This window comes from Syngnathus acus, chromosome 12, assembly GCF_901709675.1.
Source record: "Syngnathus acus chromosome 12, fSynAcu1.2, whole genome shotgun sequence".
Classification (NCBI taxonomy): domain Eukaryota; kingdom Metazoa; phylum Chordata; class Actinopteri; order Syngnathiformes; family Syngnathidae; genus Syngnathus; species Syngnathus acus.
The window spans coordinates 4,563,722-4,583,111 of NC_051097.1; the positions used below are offsets into that span (position 1 = coordinate 4,563,722).

The window sequence follows — 19,390 nt, forward strand, 5'->3', positions numbered from 1 at the left end:
AACCCGCGATTTACACCCCTACCACTTACATCAGACCAAAAACCTTACAATTGCCACTTTGGTCCTCTCGGCTGATAACGCAAGTTGGGGAGAATGTACCGAGCATCTCGTCTTACCTCTTCTCCTGCAGACGTAGCCGCTCTTCTTCTCACAATCGACAACTTCCATGCCGCCCTTGCCATGGAGTAAGGAGTTGCAGCGTCGGCCGGGGGGGTCACCAGGGTTACCTTAAAGGAGACCACAGATGCTCAGCGCTCCTTCCTTCCTCCAAACATCGGCCAGGTTTTAGACCCACTTGCGCCCAAAAGGACGGAACTCCGTGAGGATTCGTCAGACTGCTTGCTGCCGACTTCAACATTGGTGTCGCTGGCGTCCAACCACAAAGAGGAACCGCTTGGCAGAAGCCCTTTGGGTCAAAGGTAAATACAGAACAGAAGGTTGAAGCATCTTACAGATGCGAGTCCAAAACGCTTAACTAAAACGAAGTGATGGTGACGTCTGGGTTGGGTCCTTGTTGGCGGGGGTCACAAGCTTATTTTTGGTCTATCCTTTGGAATGACAGAAACTCGGCAAAATGTTGACGTGAGTCGGTGGTCTCTCGATGGATTCTTTCATTAAGTACTTCGGCTGCGCCAAAAAGCGAAGCAGACTGAGGACGACCTACCGTGTATGAAGTTGTGTTCCTGTAAGTCGGTGATGGCGAGCAGGTTGCCTCTGCGGCGGGCGCACTCGTCTCGCGCCTCCTTCCAGGTCTTGGTGGCCATGTCGTTGATCAGGTAGCAGAAGTCGTTGGCGGGGTTCTCCCGCCACAAGCCGCACTTTGGACTCTTGTCTGCAAACGAGACTCGAGTCACTTGAGGGCAAACAAGATTCTGCATGCGGGCTGCAGGTTGGGACGCCCACCTGATGCTGATGCCGGAAGAGGCGGAAGAGAAGCTCTGGCCTTGCCTGCAAGGATGCGAGAGGGGTCAAATATGAGAGAGCAATGAGAAGACAAAGGGCAAATGAGAGGTTGTGACTTTCTGACCTTTTTGACAGATGGATGGACGAGTGGGACTAGTACAACTGTCGATCTCAACTTCTCCAGCACCAGTCAATTTTGTGCAGTCACCTGAATATTTAAGAAGATGCCACGGGACATCATCCTGCGGACGACAGTGGACATGACTCGAGCGTGTTTGGTGTTGCAGTTGCTCGGATGGCTTCCCACCACATTCCTTCAAAGTCACTTCATTGATTCAAATCGCTCAAATTAATCTTCACAAGCTCTATCTCACAATAAGAATTGTTGCGATGTTCCAACCTCTTCCAAGTTTCAGTTTGTAATCTATATAATCTAGACAGGGAGACCATTCTTGTTCGATGTTTCCAGATTCAATCAACTTTGTTCTGCTGAAATGACACTTTTCAACTTTATCCTTCTAACGTAACAGCTTCATTAGGGCAAAGTGACAACTTTTTAGATCTCCCTTGCACACATTGTCACTTACTGTAGATGATCCGTCGCGCCACTCAAATTTGCCATTGTTCTTCTTGAGTCCCAGCCAAGAATACCATGCTATTCGCTGGTGAGCTTGAGGAAAGCAGAACAAACACTTGTGAGGAAAAATTGCGGGACGATTGCTAGCATGGTCAATTTGTCTTGGTGCTCACCAGCCAAAAACTGTCCGTCAACCTTTGAGTGGACGCTGGCCAAGAGACCTCCCTCTTCCTTGCAGAAATCTTCAGCCGCTTGCCAAGTTCCATTCCTCCCCTCAAAATGGTAACAAGAGTCCTTGTACAGGAACTCACCAGAGTCGCAGTAGGAAGCTGAAAGCCAAAAGAAACTAATTAGAAAACCACGACGACGCAGTTTGGGTGTAGAAAGAAGCGTCGCTGCCACTCAACTCTCAACTCGACTGTAAGTGTGACCGAAGTCTTTGTAGGAACACGGCCATCCCTCCGGGCAGTCTGCAGAAAGATGGCGCGGTTGCGCTTTTCTCCTTTCAGCATCAACATCGCAACAGACGTGTGGACTTACCGCTGGGCGACCGCTTGCACATGTACGCCAATGAGGATCCGCACGACCCACGTCTCCACTTGCCGGGCTGACTGTATACGTGCACACCTTGGTTGACGTACGCGCAGGATTCATCATTGGAGCTGTTGGGAAAAGTCGAGAGACGCACATCTGACAAACGTGCCAATTTGGAGTTTATTTTCCTCTTTCCCGATAAAAAGAAAACAAAAGCTCTTTTAAACCTCATCACATATTTACCCATTTTTGGAAAGGGGTTCCAAAATCTCCCCGTGCATCTCGCTTGACACAGAACGCAAAGAGGTGTTCTCTTACCTTCCGTCTTGACTCGAGGTCCAGTTAGCGTAGATCGGCGTCAGAGCAGTGTCGGACCAAGTCAGCCCCTTTTCTGCCGCTTCAAAAAACTGACACCAGTCCTTGTCGCAAACCTGCCAAAAACAATACTGGTTGTCACTGGAGTACCAGTAGGAAGCCCACTTGCGCTTCCGCCTCACCAGATTGGAGAGTCCGATCCAGAACGCCTTGTCGCCCATTTGCTTCTTCACAAACTTCTCCTCATCCTCTGAAGTGATGGAGACAAGGTCGCCGCCCTCCCAGAAGCAGTCGTGGCGAGCCCCCAGCCAACCGTTGGTTGTGCTCATTTTCTTGTAACAGTTTGAGCCGTGAGGACTCCATCCGTTGACTGTGTCACATGTTGCCTCATGATCGGTCGATCCTGATGAAACAGCAAAGTTGCCTTGGTCATTTTTCAACCTTTGGTGAAAACCAGAAATTCAGCAAACAGGCATGAAGTGCATTGCCACCTTTATCAGATCACCAAATGATTCCCGAGCGCGGCACCGCTGCTGCTCACTGCTCCCCTCTCCCCCAGGGGATGGATCAAAATCACACGGGGATGGGTTAAACGCCGAGGACAAGTTTCACCGCACCCAGATGTGTGTGTGACGACGATCATTGGGACTTTTGGGACTTTAACCTTATATCACTTTTTGACAGATTAAGTCACCTGTATAGCTGACAATCCCCAACTGACAAGATTTAGGTGGGCATTTAGGGCTATTAGTCTGAAAGAATACTGTCCCAAGAGATAAACAAGGCAATTTTTTTCACAAGATGTTTGTCAACCAGTTTCAAGATGCTGAATAATTTCAAGCACTCTTGCACATGTCAAAGAACAAAGGAAATTCAGTGCGCAGTCAACATGGGCGGCATTTATTATGTCATGTGGGGGGCGGACCGCCCCCCCCCCCCCAAAAGAAAAAGCAAAGCGATTTTATCACTGTGTTTATCACTGTGTGGGGACTTTAGCGCCACCTTCATCTGCAGGCCGTGTGGGAGAGCTTGAGGCAAGTGAGGAGTTTTCAGGTTAATTAAGTCAGTAAGCAATTGGCTAAGGCTGCGTCATGGCCTGTAGCCAATCAGAGCCAGTGTTTTATACATGCTGACTGACGCACTTCCATCAGTAGTCACAACAGGACCGCTGAAGAATTTTCAAGAGGCGATATCAAAATGTATTTTAATATTGATTGAGGTTTAAGGCAAAAACGTGCATGTATTGTGTTATGTGATTTTTTTTAACCATAACGCTTTTCCCGGTAACGAGTTACTTTTATTCAGTAATACAATTAATCAATCGACCTCGTTGGCGGGGTTCTCCCGCCACCAGCCGCAATTTGCACTCTTGCCTGCAAGCGAGACTCGAGTCACTTGAGAGCAAGCAAAATTCTCCATGTGGGCTGCAGGTTGGGACACCCACCTGATCCTGATGCTGGACCCGAAAGAAGCGGAACAGTAGCTCTGGCCTTGCCTGCAAGGACGCGAGAGGGGTCAAATATGAGAGAGCTATGAGAAGACAAAGGGGAAATGAGAGGTTGTGACTTTCTGACCTTTTTGACAGATGGATGGACGAAAGTCATCGGTACAACTGGTGGTCTCAACTTTTCCATCACTATCCAATTTTGCGCAGTCACCTGAACTTTTAGGAAGATCCCACGGGACATCATCCTGCGGACGACAGTGGACATGACTCGAGCGTGTTTGGTGTTGCGGTTGCTCGGATGGCTTCCCACCACATTCCTTCAAAGTCACTTCATTGATTCAAATCGCTCAAATTTATTTTCACAAACTCTTTCTCACAATAAGATGGTTGCGATGTTCCAACCCCCTTCCAACTTTCTGATTGAAACTTTTCAATAAAAAAATGTCTCCCCGTAAAATGAATGGTGCACTTTGATTCTACAAAGCACGTCATTGTTTTTTCCTTGTAAATTACAATGGTCATCCTCAGAAATCTAAGACATCTTTTCACTCGTAACATGACTCAATACAAGTCAAAGTCAAATCTATTTGACAGGGAGACCATTCTTGTCAGATTTTTCCTTCTATTTCAATCAACTCTATTCTACTAAAATTACACTTTTTAACTCTTGCCTTCTAACATGACAGCTTCATAAGTGACCATTTTTTAGACCTCCGTTGCAAACGTGTCACTTACTGTAGATGATCCGTCGCGCCACTCAAATTTGCCACTGTTGTTCTTGAGTCCCAGCCAAGAATACAATCCCATTCGCCGGTGAGCTTGACGAAAACAGAACAAACACTTGTGGTGAAAAATAGCGGGACGATTGCTGGCATGGTCAATTTGTCTTGGTGCTCACCAGCCAAAAACTGTCCGTCAACCTTTGAGTGAACGCTGGCCAAGAGACCTCCCTCTTCCTCGCAGAAATCTTCAGCCGCTTGCCTAGTTTTAGGCGTCCCCTCAAAATGGTAACAAGAGTCCTTGTACAGGAACTCGCCAGAGTCGCAGTCGGAAGCTGAAAGCCAAAAGAAACTAATCAGAAAACCACGAGAGGGCGCTGGTGTCAAAAGGAGCGTCGCTGCCACTCACTCTCCACTCGACTGTAAGTGTAACCCAAGTCTTTGTAGGAACACGGCCATACGTCCGGGCAGTCTGCAGAAATACGGCGTGGTTGCACTTTTCTCCTTTCAGCGTCAACATCGCAACGGACGTGTGGACTTACCGTCGGGCGACCGCTCGCACATGTACGCCAATGAGGATCTGCACGAGCCATGTCTCCACTTTCCACGCTGACTGTCTGCGTGCACACCTTGGTTGACGTACGCGCAGGATTCATCGTCGGAGCTGTTGAGAAAAGTCGGGAAAAATGAGACACACATCCGACAAACGTGCCAATTTGGAGTTTATTTTCCTCTTTCCCGATAAAAAGAAAACAAAAGCTTTCTTAAACCTCATCAGTCATCACATATTTACACATTTTTGGAATTTTTCCAATATCTCCCCGTGCATCTCGCTTGACACAGGACGCAAAGAGGTGTTCTCCTACCTTCCGCCTTGGCTTGCGGCCCAGTTAGCGTAGGTCGGGGTCACACCGGTGTTGGACCAAGTCAGCCCCTTTTCTCCCGCTTCAAAACACTGACACCAGTCCTTGTCGCAGACCTGCCGAAACCAATCCCGTTGTCAATGGCATACCAAAAGCTCGCCAACAGTATGCTTCATCGAAAGGATTTGATGTTAAATATCCCTTGTAGATTGGGGTCAAACGTTTTGTACTTGAAAAAACAAAACTCGTATGTACTTGAAAAAAATAAAACTTAAATCTGAAAATAAACGACCTGATCTTAAAACTAGAAAAATTAAACAATGTAGTAAAACAAAAAAGTGTTTTTGAGTTCGCCTTGGTAATATTTTGGAATAAAGTATTTATTTTCAGGTTTCACCGCAATTTATTTTCATGATTTGAGATCTTTTTTCCAGTTGCATGTTTTATAGTTTCAGATTTGCAATTATTCTCAGGTTCAACAGAATGGGATCTTTTTTATTCAAATTCAAATCTTTTTGAGTTGTAATCCCAAATCTGGCGTGGGGCGGGGCGTGGAATCACAAATGACAGTTTAAGTGGAAGGCTTAATTGGAACCACTGCGCAGAGACAGCGCTCTCAGGGAACGTAGGAACTAAAACAAATGGAATTTGACACCTCAATACGGCATACCGTTTTTTTCCGTGTCATTCCGTGCTCTGGTCATTTCGTCAAAGAAGGGATAATAGTCCTCTTCTCTTCTTGACTGACAATGAATGTGATAGTTTAATACAATCAGCAAATAACAAAATGCGTATTACAGGTAATATTTTATTTCACAACACTTTGCCTTGTTCCTTTCGTCTCTGCTGTTCACTTCAAACACGCTCCATACGAACGCAAAGCTCTCGTATCAGACGCTTGTTCGATCACCTGCTCGTTTGCTGTCACAATGTACCCTACACAAATCCGAAACATTTGTTGCGGCTCCGAGTCACGACGAGGGGCAAGTTTTGGTTTCCAAGGGTGTTTTTATTCCTCTTCAACGTCTCTCCCATACAGAGCCGCCTTTTTCACATGTCCGCACGTCACTTTCCTCTCTTTTCATCTGATCGCGGTGGTGCCTTTAAGGGCAGTCGGAGAAATCAACGCCAACAAAAAAAAATACATCCAGCCTAGTTAAGACCATACCAAAGACTATAAAAATGGGACCCATTGCCTCCCTGCGTGTGTGACGATCATTGGGACTTAAAAAAAATAAAAATAAAATAAATAAAAAATTGGGTGCGTATTATACATGGGTACAGGCTTTTTTCCAGCATCAACATGCCATTTTTAGGGTGCGTATTATACATGGGGGCGTATTATACACGGAAAAAAACGGTAGTCATGACATTGGCAGCCTTAGAATTGATGCCCGTGACAAATCTATATTGAAATACCCAGTTCTGAGTGACAGTACTGAGCGCCAACAGAGATTTAAGGGCAATTGTTCAAGTTCAAAACGTTTGACCCCAGGCTACCTCCATACAACAGCCGCTTGCGCTTCCGTCTCACCAGATTGGAGAGTCCGATCCAGAACGGCTTGTCGCCCATTTGCGCCTTCACAAACTTTTCCTCCTCCTCGGAGGTGATGGAGACCAGGTCGCCGGCCTCCCAGAGGCAGTCGTGACGAGCTCCCAGCCAACCGTTGGTTGTGTCTAACTTCTTGTAGCATTTGGAGCCGTGAGAATTCCATCCGTGGTTTGTGTCACATGGCTTATGACGGGTTACACCTGATGAACCATCAAAGTTGCCATGGTCATTTTTCAACTCTTGGTGAAAACCAGAAATTCAGCAAACAAGCAAGAATGCACGCCACCTAACTGTGTCACCTGCATGACTGACAATCGACAATTGACAAGACTTACAAAGGACTTGGGAATTGAGGGCTATTAGCCTGAAATAATAGAGTCACAAAAAATCAACAAGGCACCTTTTTTCAGAGGATAACCAATTTCAATCTGCTGAATAATTTCAAGAACTGAACGGAGGAGATTCAGTCCACTTCTGTCGTTCTGCCACTCGGAGAAAGAAGTTTTTTTTTTTTTTTTTACTCAGGTTCTGCTCACACGATGGCGCTACAAGTCAGCATCCAACTTTTTTTTCTTTTCTTTTCATCGATTGCCAAAAGATACATTTGCAATCTATGATAAGGAAGACGTGTTGACAAGTCACGCCTCTTCTTGTAACATAAATACAGAACAATTTCCGTGACTATCTTCTGCTCTTCACCCCCCACGGCCACACACGCAGACTCTAGAACGCGAGTATTTCCATTTGCCTCACACTTGACACATGTTTCAAAGTATTTTCCCCTTTTTTTATTGGAATGAGACAAACTCAATGTGTGGGTGCAAATATTAAAGCCAATAGTGGTCTCTGCATGTGCACAAAAAAAAAAAAAAAACAAAAAAAAAACCCTGCAGCCGAGATGATGTTTTTGTGGATTTTGTTTGGAGGGATGGATGTTTCAGTTGGATCAATATTGCACGTGCTATTAGATATAAAACATTGTTTGGTGGTAAAGAGAGATTTGATCACTTATACTTATCCTCACAATGATGTACGACTTTAATGTAGAACGGACATCTTCATTCCTATTAAGTACAAAATGTACTATTTGTTTATTTTCACGACAGTGCATGTGAGGAGAAAAATGGGGCGTCTGCCTTTCAAGAAAAGTGATACTCTGTATACACTGGATACAATGTCCCATTGTGTCTCGCAATCAATCAGCTTGTTATTAAGGTATAACATAAAAAGACAGTTTGCACTCACATGACTCAAGGAAAAACCTTGACCCACAAGGTTTACGTGCACATGAACAACATTTATGTGACGTCAAGAACATCCAATCTTAAAACAACTCCATTTGGGTCAAAAATTGGACCAAATTTGGGTTACAAATCAGACCGAACTGTTTGGCGCAGAACAATCCACTTTTATACAAAACTCCAAAAATGCCAAAACATCGCATAGTAAATTCACCCAGCTTCCTGAGTCGGTCGAATTTTTAACCCAGCAGCGGATCCGCACTGCAATTCGAACCAAATGCCTCCTTCCAAAGTTATAATAAGAGTACAACGATCGCAAAGTTGGACATTTTCTTTTATGTACTCACCGGCTGCGCAGCTGTACATCATCCATACGACGCAAGACAGGTGGACCAGCGCCAGGCGCGCGGCCAGCGGGGCCATCATGGTGACGGAAGGCCACCAGAGAGGCTATTGAACGCAGAAATCACGATGTGGTGCTCCGCTCAAAACAGGTGACGGCCGCCGAACGGGCGCTTGCTCCGGTGCTGCTGCTGCTGCTCCGCCCCCACCCACGTGACTCACGCGCCTGAGGAAGAGCGCGTTCCAGTGGAGACGCTCTTTACGTGTGCACGTCTTTGGCTGCGGTAACGCGATATTATTTTGGCCACCTTCGCTTAGACTTTTGACACCACTTTGATTTGATTCGGGATGGGAAACAGTTGAAGCAAGCAAAAAAGAGGGACAACCTTTGTGCATGGTCACTTAAACCCAGAGGCGTAGCCAGGAATTTTTCCAGTAGGGGCGCGCGCCCACAGGCCCCACAACCAGATGTTTCAATGTAAAAAAAACTTTTTAACATATAGTTCCAGGATAATAAATCAACTCAGTAATCAGATGGCGCAGCTACTGGCAAAAGAAAACAAATAACCAGATGAGTTTGTGATGTAGTTATTTCTAATCATATCTATGAAATAAAATATGAATGTGGAGTTACTTTTAAAAAATTTAAAGCTGGATATGAAAATGAATATGCAAAAAATAAAAATGATAAAAACAAAATCTCATCTATAACCAGTCAAAAAGCACATACATTGGCAGTCAGAATGATAGTACTGGTACAGGCAGAAGTAATAATTTATTACTTATCTATTAAACCAGTAGGCCCCAAATAACTTATTAATATTAGGCCTAAATTAGGCCTAATATAATTTGATATAGGCTAATAATAATTTGAATAATTAGGCTACTAATTATTAAATTAGTTTTATTCAACAACTAAATTAGGCCATGCTCACAGGCTATAGTATATAACCTACCCATTTTTTGCTGAGTAAGAGTTGGATGCCGATCAGGAGCAGGATCACCATCAAGAGCAGCAGGAGAACCAGCGGTCTCATCAGCAGCAGTAGCACTAGCTGTACCAGTTGGCGTTGCACTGCCACTCGTGCATGCAGAACCACTCTCGATAGTGATTGTGACACTGGCATCATCCTCTTCCTGACAATTTTTTGCTTTAGGTACACCAAAGAAATAGGTAATTCGCTTTTTATTCATTTTCATGTAGGAGAAAAAAAACGAACATCACCCACGCCGTTCGCTGATTGCTAAAACAACATCCGGGTCCGGGAGGCAAACGGTGAATGGATAACATCGCGATTCGCGCACATAGAATAGCGCAAGCACATTCGCGCGAGACCGAAAGAAAAAAACGGCATGAAAATAAAAATCAAAAAAGCTCGATTTTTTTCAACCGGGGCGCAGGGAGTCCTAACCGGGGCGCCGCCCCGGCTCGCCCCGGCTTGGCTACGCCTTTGCTTAAACCTACGTTTCAAAGTGAAGCCAAGTAATGCGTAAAAGTCATTTTTACTGGACATCGGTCAAAGCGGATTCAGCTCATGACAACGTTGGCTGACAGAAAGAGCAAAAACATTGGGTCACTAAATCAGCTGACATTTTCTGATCAATTGTGTCCAAGCAGCAATGAGCAGGTTGACATGTCACATTTTGGGCTAGGGAGCCAAATGCAGGCAAGCAGGTCTATTCCACAGAAGGAATGTCTTCTTAAAAGGCACTGGCGGTCAGAGACGTAGCCAGGAATTTTTCCAGTAGGGGCGCACGCCCACAGGAAAAAAAATCGAACATCACCCACGCCGTTCGCTGAGCGCTAAAACAACATCCGGGTCCGGGAGGCAAACGGTGAATGGATAACATCGCGCACATAGAATAGCGCAAGCACATTCGCGCAAGACCGAAAGAAAAAAACGGCATGAAAATGAAGAATCGAAAAAGCTCGATTTTTTTCAACCGGGGCGCAGGGAGTCCTAACCGGGGCGCCGCCCCGGCTTGGCTACGCCTCTGCTGGCGGTCCTAGACAGTTTTACCAAGGGGATTGTCTCTGTTGTGGCTTTATGCTCTGATAAACTATTGTAGTGTTGTCACTTACAGTGGGTTGCTTATTGATTGCTCTAACAATAACACACGGAGGCAAGGATGCAGTACGCGCCGATCTTTACTGGGTGCTCCGTCACGACTACACACAGACCTCCAATACAGACAGACCAACACAGTCGAGCACTGAGTGCTCGATCCAATCTACCACATCCCTCTTTTCCAACTGAGAAGTAGCTTATCTATCGCGTGTTTTACCTTAACTCTTTGGTATCAACATTGATCAAAATTTCGACATGCATATTTCAATTACAAACAAATCATGTTTCAATAACCCAAGTGGCTTTCAACAATCTTTTCTGTTAAGCTTACTGTTTGGTGAATCATGTTGACCTTTCTTTTGTCTTTCTCTTCGAACCCAGAACATTTTATAACGTTTCGCGATAAACACAGAACATCCACCCTTTATTTTCTCCATCTTTTTTTTTCTTAACACTAGGTGAGTAACGACATCACTTTATGTCAATCAGTGTACCTGGCAGGGCGCCTAACTGCTCTGCCACTCCTGGTATTGCACGTGGGCGTGCTGTCCACAGACACAGGACAAGGGTTGCGTGGTACCGGTTCCAGTGGTGGTGAGTCCACTGTTGCAGTAGTCTGAGTATGTTGAAACTCAGAGTCCAAATGTTCATCAGGGTGAGAGTCTCTGAACAGGCTTGGGCGTATCTTTCTCAGATGTCGCCTGTTCCTCCTGTGTGCCCTCCCTGCCGGTGTCTGTACAGTGTAGGAGCGTGGTTCATCTCGCTGTCTGATGACAACCGCTGGCTCCCAGCCGCGTTGCGTCTGCATGTGTACCGTGTCTCCTGGGGTCAACACTGGCAGTAGCTTTGCACGCTGGTCGTAGTGTTGCTTTTGTCGGGACTGCAAGTCCTGTATTCTTTTGAGAATACGCTGTGGGGCCGACTGTTTCAGCACAGCACTGGAACATGGAAGTGTGCTGCGCAGGACTCTACCCATCAACATCTGTGCAGGTGTCAGGTGTAGTCCTGTCGCCGGTGTGTTTCTCAGCGACAGCAACACTAGATGTGGGTCAGTGCCGGTCTGCACTGCTTTCTTCAGCGCGTCTTTTACTGTCTTTATGGTCCGCTCCGCCATTCCATTTGAAGAGGGAAAACCTGGGCTGGAGTGTGTGAGCTTGAACTCCCATGAAGCTGCAAATGACTGCATCTCATAGCTGGTGAATGGGACATGATCACTCACTACCTCCTTAGGAATCCCATGTCTGGCAAAGACAGACTTCATCTTCTGAATCATACCTCTGCAGTTGTAGAAGCATCCCTTGCAGCCGTGCTGGCGCTTTGCTCAGCGGTTTGCGCATGATGACCTCCAAAGGTTTGTGATCAGACTGCACTGTTACTGTTCTGCCGTAGACATACTGGTGAAGCCTTTTAGCAGCAAACACTATGGCAAGTAATTCTTTCTCGATTTGCGCATATCTTTTTTCAGTGTCCGTGAGCGCTCTTGATGCATAGCACACCGGGTGGCCATCCTGCAGCAGACAGGCTCCCAGTCCATCCTTTGAGGAATCTGCTTGCAGAGTCAGCGGCTGCTTGTGATCGTAGTACCTCAGCACAGGCGCTTGTGTGAGGGTAGACTTCAGCGTCTGTAGTGCTGCGCTGTGGGCACCACTGCCATGCTACGTCCTTCTTTAGCAGCTGTCTGAAGGGTGCCGTGAGTGAGGCTTCATTTGGTATGTACTGCGCCAGGAATTTTGTCATTCCCAGCAGGCGTTGGAGACTTTGTTTGTCGTCCGGGGTCGGCATGTCGACAATCGCTTTGATCTTGGCGTCATCAGCTCTGTCTTGCTGCCGTGATGATGTGTTCCATATATTTTACTGTGTTCACCTTGAACTGGATTTTGTCTTTGTTAAATTTCACATTGGCAGACTTTGCTCTCTCCATTACTTTCTGCAGGATTTCATCATGTTCCTGCTCTGATTAAAAGATTAAAGTCCCAATGATCGTCACACACACACCTGGGTGTGCTGAAATTTGTCCTCTGCATTTAATCCATCCCCTGGGGGAGAGGGGAGCAGTGAGCAGCAGCGGTGCCGCGCTCGGCAATCAGTTGGTGATCTAACCCCCCAATTCCAACCCTTAATGCTGAGTGCCAAGCAGGGAGGCAATGGTCCCATTTTTATAGTCTTTGGTATGACCCGGCCGGGGTTTGAACCCACAACCTTCCAGTCTCAGGGCGGACACTCTACCACTAGGCCACTGAGCTGATGATGCTGCTATAATCATGTCGTCTGCTATGACGTACACACCTGGAATGTCGCCGAAGGTCTCACAGCCAACAGTAAATATGGCTCTTAGTCTCTGACTGGTTGGCCACCCCTGCTGTAGACGAAAAGAATATTCATCCTGATTTGGGCTGATGTGGAATATTCTGAAAAGAGCTAGTATATAAGGCCGATTTAGTCGGCAGAATGATAATCGGTTGGGCCCCATTCTGAACGGTATAATGACAAAACCCTCCACCGCATTTGGTTAAGTGTCTGTTTTTCACAACCCTGCAACCAGCCCTTGATGTCTCAAATATGATGTAAAACAATACTGTGTGTGTGTTTTTGTCAGTGTCAGAAGGAACCAATTTTATGATTTTTTTTTCTTTTTCTGAGAGGCCACAGGAACAAAAGTGTTTCCAAGTTGTATGAATAGGTGCTTGTTGAGTATTTGTTTTGTCAAACAGCCTCTGATGTCGAGAGTGTTTCAAATATGTAGGTTTATTTTCAAATACTACCTATTTCATCTGATTTGTTAAACAGTCCCAGACAGGGGCACAAGTGTTTAATTCAACCAAATTTAATTCAACCCAATTCATTGAGAGATCATTTAAAACATTTTCCTTTTGTTTTTAAATTTAGCAAGAGTTTGTGGTCGGGGTAAAGTGAACAGTTTAGTTGGCATGGTTTGAATCAGTCAAAAAATGTAGAAAAAAAACAACCCAGAATCGTAATCAGTTTCTTTTATTTTGAAATTAATAAAACTCAAACGACAGTGAAAACCAAAATTTTTCTGACAGCAGTGATTGAGTAAATCACTTCTGCAATCAGTAATCAAAAATGCAATAATACATGAATTGTATACAGTGAATTGTAGATGTAGTAACATACCGTAGAAACAACAAAAGTGAAAAACACAATTTTTCTGACAGCAGCGATCGAGTAAAAAACTGCCATCAGTTATCAAAATGCTGGATTTAAATTTACATGATATATACAGTGACTTGTACTTGCAGTACTGATGGAAAATACTGAATTACCCTTCCAGTGAAATACTGTCTACAATTGCAGACATCATTGGCAGTAACATAGCTCACTGTTGATTCACAATTCATTATTTGTAATCATAAAATATATATTGTTTTTTTTTAACCAGAATAAAACAAAAGGCTGTCGAGTCTGGGCACCCTTTTCTAAGGGCGATTACGACATGACAACACAACACGACATGAATATAAAACAAAACAAAACAAAGAACAATACCAGTAACCGACTTTGGACTTTCATTCCAGCTCCAAGACTATTCTTGCCTGTCACGTTCTTACGATTGGGCTCTTTCAAAGCACTGGGATTTCTGTACAATATGTATTGTTCTTTCAGTGAGTAACTCTTTACGAAAAGGCAGCCAAAGTTGTCAAGCGCGCAAAAAAAAAGAAAAGAAAGACAAAGTAGACCAAGCAGAGTCGAGTGTTAGTGAACATAGCATGCTTGTTCACATTTCATCTGGACACGACATCTTGTTGGCTAATAATAGCGAAGCTAAATGCAGCTACTGTATGAATTACAAACTTATGCAGAGGTGTTCCGATTGTAACTTTGATACTATTTATAGTTACTGAGCAGAGTAGGGAGGGTATTAAAAGTTGCTCTTCTTCTTCTTCGATGACTTCCTTGGGGCGCACCGTTGTAGATTTTCTCCACGGGCATCCTGCTGTTGGCAGGTGGACTCTACTGTGCTACCTGTGGCTTCGATGAGGTAATTGGAAAGTGCACTTTGGGCATCTTGCACATGAAGCTGTTGACTTGGGCGCAAGACATTAGCTTCCATTTTCCAGTCTGAAAGAAAACCATCAGTTTCAGTGGAACGCAAAGGTATTCTTCCAAATGCTCAATTGAGCACCCACCTGCCATAACTGAGCCACGCAGTGCTTGCCGAGGCCGACACGCTGGTAGGGTTCTCCTGCGGCCCAGTGGGTGAAGGTCACCTTGTGGCGGTCCGACCACACAAACATGCCGGGAAGCACCAGGTCATTCAGTCCGGTCCACATATCGCTGGTTTCTGCGGAGGACGGATGAGAACAAAGCTGTCATCTGGTTCTCAGATATTCCACCCATCCGGTCGCTCTACAGAGACTGTTAATTAATCAATCGTTGGGATACGTACCAAACTCAGTGGCACTTTTAACCCACGCCTGCTCCACTTTGGAGCGAATGGACATCAGTTTGGCACCAAAACCACGGCAGACCCGTTGAGCATCATCCCAGTTCTTTACGTCTTCAAAGAATTTGTAGCAGAAACCCGCAAACTCCTCCCAGTCAGGTGCCGAGCATCTGCGCTCTGCAGGTGAGACATCGTGTGAGTTTTACTTGTCATCAACAGTTGACGTGACATAAAGAAATATTTTCTGAACTCACCTCCATCTGCAAACGTATAAGAATCACCCAGAGGGTCGTCCGAACTGCAAATAGTAAAGCGATAATTAGCTGGTGGCTCTTCATGGGACTTTTCCGTGAAAGTTGGTCACTCACTGTCTGGAGATGATCCCGTTCCCAGCGAAGCCCGTGTAGACTGGCTGTTTGGGAGCTCGCATCACGATACAATCTCCTCCGATGTCGTTCTGAATGACGCCAGCGTGAATAGCGGCCGCGCAGATGTGCGAGTCCTGCGTTTACACAAAGTTGCAGTCACAGACAAGAACTCAACTGGTGGGTGAGGTAATCGCGTACCTCTGAGTAGACCAATGTTCCAAAGACAAAGTGTTTGTCTTTGGCACACCCAGGTGGACAGTAGAACCTGCAGAAGTCACGCACACGTTGTGGAATTGACGACAGGCAGTCATCGTCATGAAACATTGTGTCAGGTGTGACTCACGTCATCGAATCGGTCAAGTGGAGGCTGTTGAACTGTCTGTCGCAGGTCATCGCATCTGTCGGACATAAGGCGGGATCATTCTTCATTGTTTTGGGCTTGTTGTTTTCGGCAAGCAAAGCAGTAGATTGTGTTGCTCACCGTCATGTGCGCATCCCAAGATGTCAAAGCGGAGGCCGAATTCTGGATGACTCTCCAGCGGCAGAATGCGGACGTACTTAGCAAATGCCGGGGTCTCAAGCAGATGAGTCCCACCACCGATGAACTAGAAATAGGATGTTTGCTTGTTTGTTGTGACAATTTTGGAGGATGAGGTTGAGGTCGACTCGATTGTCCCTGCACTCACCTTCCCGTCTGGGTGTTTTGTCCACTTCCTCCGATTAACGCTCAGCTGCATCTCAAGTTGGATGTTCCAGGAGCCAATATTAGCGCTATCACACCCCTTGGTCACGATCCCCGTCACCTTTCTCATGTAACCGAGGTTCACCTGGATCCAGCTGCCGATGGCTGGAGGGGACAAGACATTAGAACGCTCAGGAGACCACAGTGCCAAGCTGTCAATTATCTGCGTACGATCTTTTGACGGCTTCCAGCAGGACTCTCCATTGAGGCGGGCTTTTTCTGGGGTGGCGTCTTCCATCGAGGAGGAGGCTTTGAAGACAGAGTCTGCGAGGCTCCCGTCCGCGATGCCCAGACTGTCAAGACATACTGAGGACAGCCAAAAGTCATTTTCATTTGGAACGGATGCTTAAAGGCCAAATAAAATACAAATCTGCCCATCTGTCCCCTCGTGGGACTCCTTGCATTGTTTCTTGGGATTGCAGAGCAGAAGATCACGAGACGTAAAGCCCACCTTTGTGTTCGCAGCTATAGACCATCTCCAGATATTTGGAGGGGGCAGGGCAGGAATCGTCCTCCAAAAGCTCAACGTGGCATTTTTGGTGGCCGTTGCACATTTTCCTGTAGTAAGAGAGGATGCCTTCCACTCCGCAGTACTCTGCAAGTTACAACACATCGGTGAGTCTGAGTAGGCCTGATGAGCATTGATGCACCTGAATGAGTTCACCAAGACAAAGTCGAACAAAACGAGCACGTTTCTGCATACAGAATCAGTCCGGCATCTGAACGGTTTGTAAGCATTGGTTCATTTTCATTACCTTCTGTAGCATGCCAAAGTTCTTTGGAGACTTCCGGGAGGAGACCAAGCAAAACACTACTGACTGAGCCTTCAGAGGTAGGTGGATAAATGCCTTAATTGGCAGCATCAAAATGGTGGCTTCTCAGGTCTTACCGTCGTCGTATGAGTCGCTGTCCACCAAGCAAACATCGTCACTCCGCCGACCGTAAAAGGCGGACTGGATGCTGATGCGGCCTTGCTTCTGACCCTCACCCTCACTCTCACATACGAGGTCAGCAGAATGGTTGTCGCAGACAAGGATCTCCTTAAAGCCTGAAAAAGCATTGTCAGGTCATTTTTGCCTAGGATTGTTTGAAGCCACTGTTTAAGACGACTTACCGTCATGAGGCTGCGGAGGTTTTGGCGTGTTTCCTGCAAGAAAACAGCCAAAGATGTGAATCAGCACATTGTGAGACTCGTCTGAGCGTCGTCACGTCTTACCTCTTTTCTTGCAGATGTAGCCCCTTTTCTTCCTGCAATCGTCAAACTTCCAGCGACCGTTGCTTGTGAGTAAGGAAAGACAGGGTGCACCAGAGAGGTCACCGGGATCATCTGGAAGGAGACAACAGATGCTCGGCTCCGTTCCTCCGCAACATCCAAGACAAACATCTGTTGGGTTTTTGACGTACCGCCGTCCATGATCACGTAACCGAACGGGGATCCGTCAGTCCACTCGCTGCCGTCTTTCGTGATGTTGTTGTTGACGCCCAACCACAGAGAGGGAGAGCTCGGCAGAAAAGTGTACAGACCTTTGTGGATATGTGGAAAAATGTGCAACAAGCGTTTGAAACAATCCTGTTGGTGCTTTGCTCGCTGCCGGCTTCTTCCGGGAGGGGAGCAAAGATACACCAACTGCTCATTGGTAGTACCGATGAAGAGGCACGTGATTTGAATGACTAATTGTTAAAGGTTGTCCGAGGAAACAAATGCAGGTGACGTCTGGAGCTCCACCCATGTTGGGGGAATTCAACAGCCCTGACGGTAACCTGACAGACGGACAGCCTACTTTGTATGAAGGCCTGTTCATGTGAGTTGGTGATGCTGAGCAGATCGCCTCCGCGGCGGAGGCAGTCGTCTCGCGCCTCCTTCCAGGTCTTGGTGGGCCTGCGTTGAATCAAATAGCAGAAGTCGGAGGAGGAGGATCGGTCCGGCCACCAGCCGCACTTTGCACTCCAGCCTGCAAGCGAGACTCGAGTCACTTGAGGGCAAACCGGTGACAAGAGACCACGTGTCGACTGCCGAGAGGGACGCCAACCTGCCGGCGGAGGAAGAACAAACTCTTGGACCTTGGCTGCAAGGAAAAGAGAGGACTGATTAGCACTCTTAGATAGAGGGAGCACATGGAAGTGCAAAGTGAGTGGTCTTCATTTTCGGACCTTTTTTACAGATGAATGACCGAATATTGGTGCAGGGCCAGTCCTCAACTTGTCCAGTTGGCGATAGCGCACAGCAATCACCACGTCCTGTTGGCCGGTTTAGCACCCATGCAATGTTGCCCTGCGGACGACACGCCATAAATGACTTTGGTCATGACTGGTAATTGTCGTTTTAGTGTTTCAGTATTGTGGTCTGATTATTTGTGGTAAATGTGTTTTCATTTGACAGGGTCGATTGGTGGTCGAGGCGTGGTGTGTGAGTGACTGGGTGTGGGTGTACAACCTGTCAGGTATGTGGAATTTAGGAGTTGGATTAGAACATAGTTTTAATTGTTTAGTGACACACCTTTTACAGTTGTTCACATATACCGCTGCCTGCTGTCCTTTTTTGTTTGTTCTGTTATTCTTTTTTGGTTTTAATACATTTTGTAAACTTATTTCATCTCGGGTCATTGATTCACCCCACCTGCATTACACTTGTAAATTACAATACTACACACATAGTTCCACAACTTTGTCCTTGGTAACGGTCCAGATGATTTACACATTCAATGTTTATCTCTTCTCGTCACATTTGTCCTCACTTGGAACTTTTGCCATTCGATATGACACCTTCATTCTGAGCAAATGACAACTTTTGTAGACTGCTCTAAACGTTTCACTTACCGTAGGTGTTGCGTCGCTCCACTCAAAGTTGTCCTTGTTCTTCTTGAGTCCCACCCAAGATTGCACTCCTCCTGCATATGGTGCGTGAGCTTGGAGATATCAAAGAAGCAAGGAAATTTAGCACAAGAAGAGCACCGTGTCAGACATTGTGAAGCGCTCGGGGACGATTGCTGGTATCGGCAGTTGACGCTCACCAGCCAAGAATTGGCTATCAACCAGTGAGTGGACGCTGGCCAGGTGACCGTTCCATTCTTCGCAGAACCTCTCAGCTGCCTCCCAAGTTCGCTTCGTCCTCTCAAAGTGATAGCAAGAGTCCCTATACAGGAAGTCGCCAGGGTTGCAGTAGGAAGCTGAAGCCACCAAGACACATGGATTACAAATCCACAAGACAGTGCAGGTGTGGAAAAAAACGTCGCTGCCACTCACTCTCCACTCGATTGTAGCCGATTCCATAGTCTTTGTAGGAACACAGTCGTCCGTCTGGGCAGGCTGCAGG

General features: G+C 46.3%; 1 protein-coding gene and 2 long non-coding RNA genes across 3 annotated transcripts in view; all 3 read right to left on the reverse strand.

The window, feature by feature from the left end:
• Nucleotides 1–19,390, reverse strand: part of LOC119131662 (lymphocyte antigen 75-like) — a 1,013,224-nt gene that overhangs the window by 990,753 nt on the left and 3,081 nt on the right. The window contains exon 12 of the mRNA XM_037266296.1: nt 19,321–19,383. Within this exon, the coding sequence (XP_037122191.1) occupies nt 19,321–19,383 (63 nt within the window). The remainder of the gene's footprint in view (nt 1–19,320; nt 19,384–19,390) is intronic.
• LOC119131778 lies at nt 742–3,925 on the reverse strand. The gene is made up of 3 exons (XR_005099711.1): nt 3,904–3,925; nt 904–948; nt 742–832 (listed from the first exon to the last, which is right to left on the reverse strand). It is a non-coding gene; the product is annotated as an uncharacterized LOC119131778 (long non-coding RNA).
• On the reverse strand, nt 10,625–10,956 carry LOC119131768. The gene is made up of 2 exons (XR_005099701.1): nt 10,915–10,956; nt 10,625–10,875 (listed from the first exon to the last, which is right to left on the reverse strand). It is a non-coding gene; the product is annotated as an uncharacterized LOC119131768 (long non-coding RNA).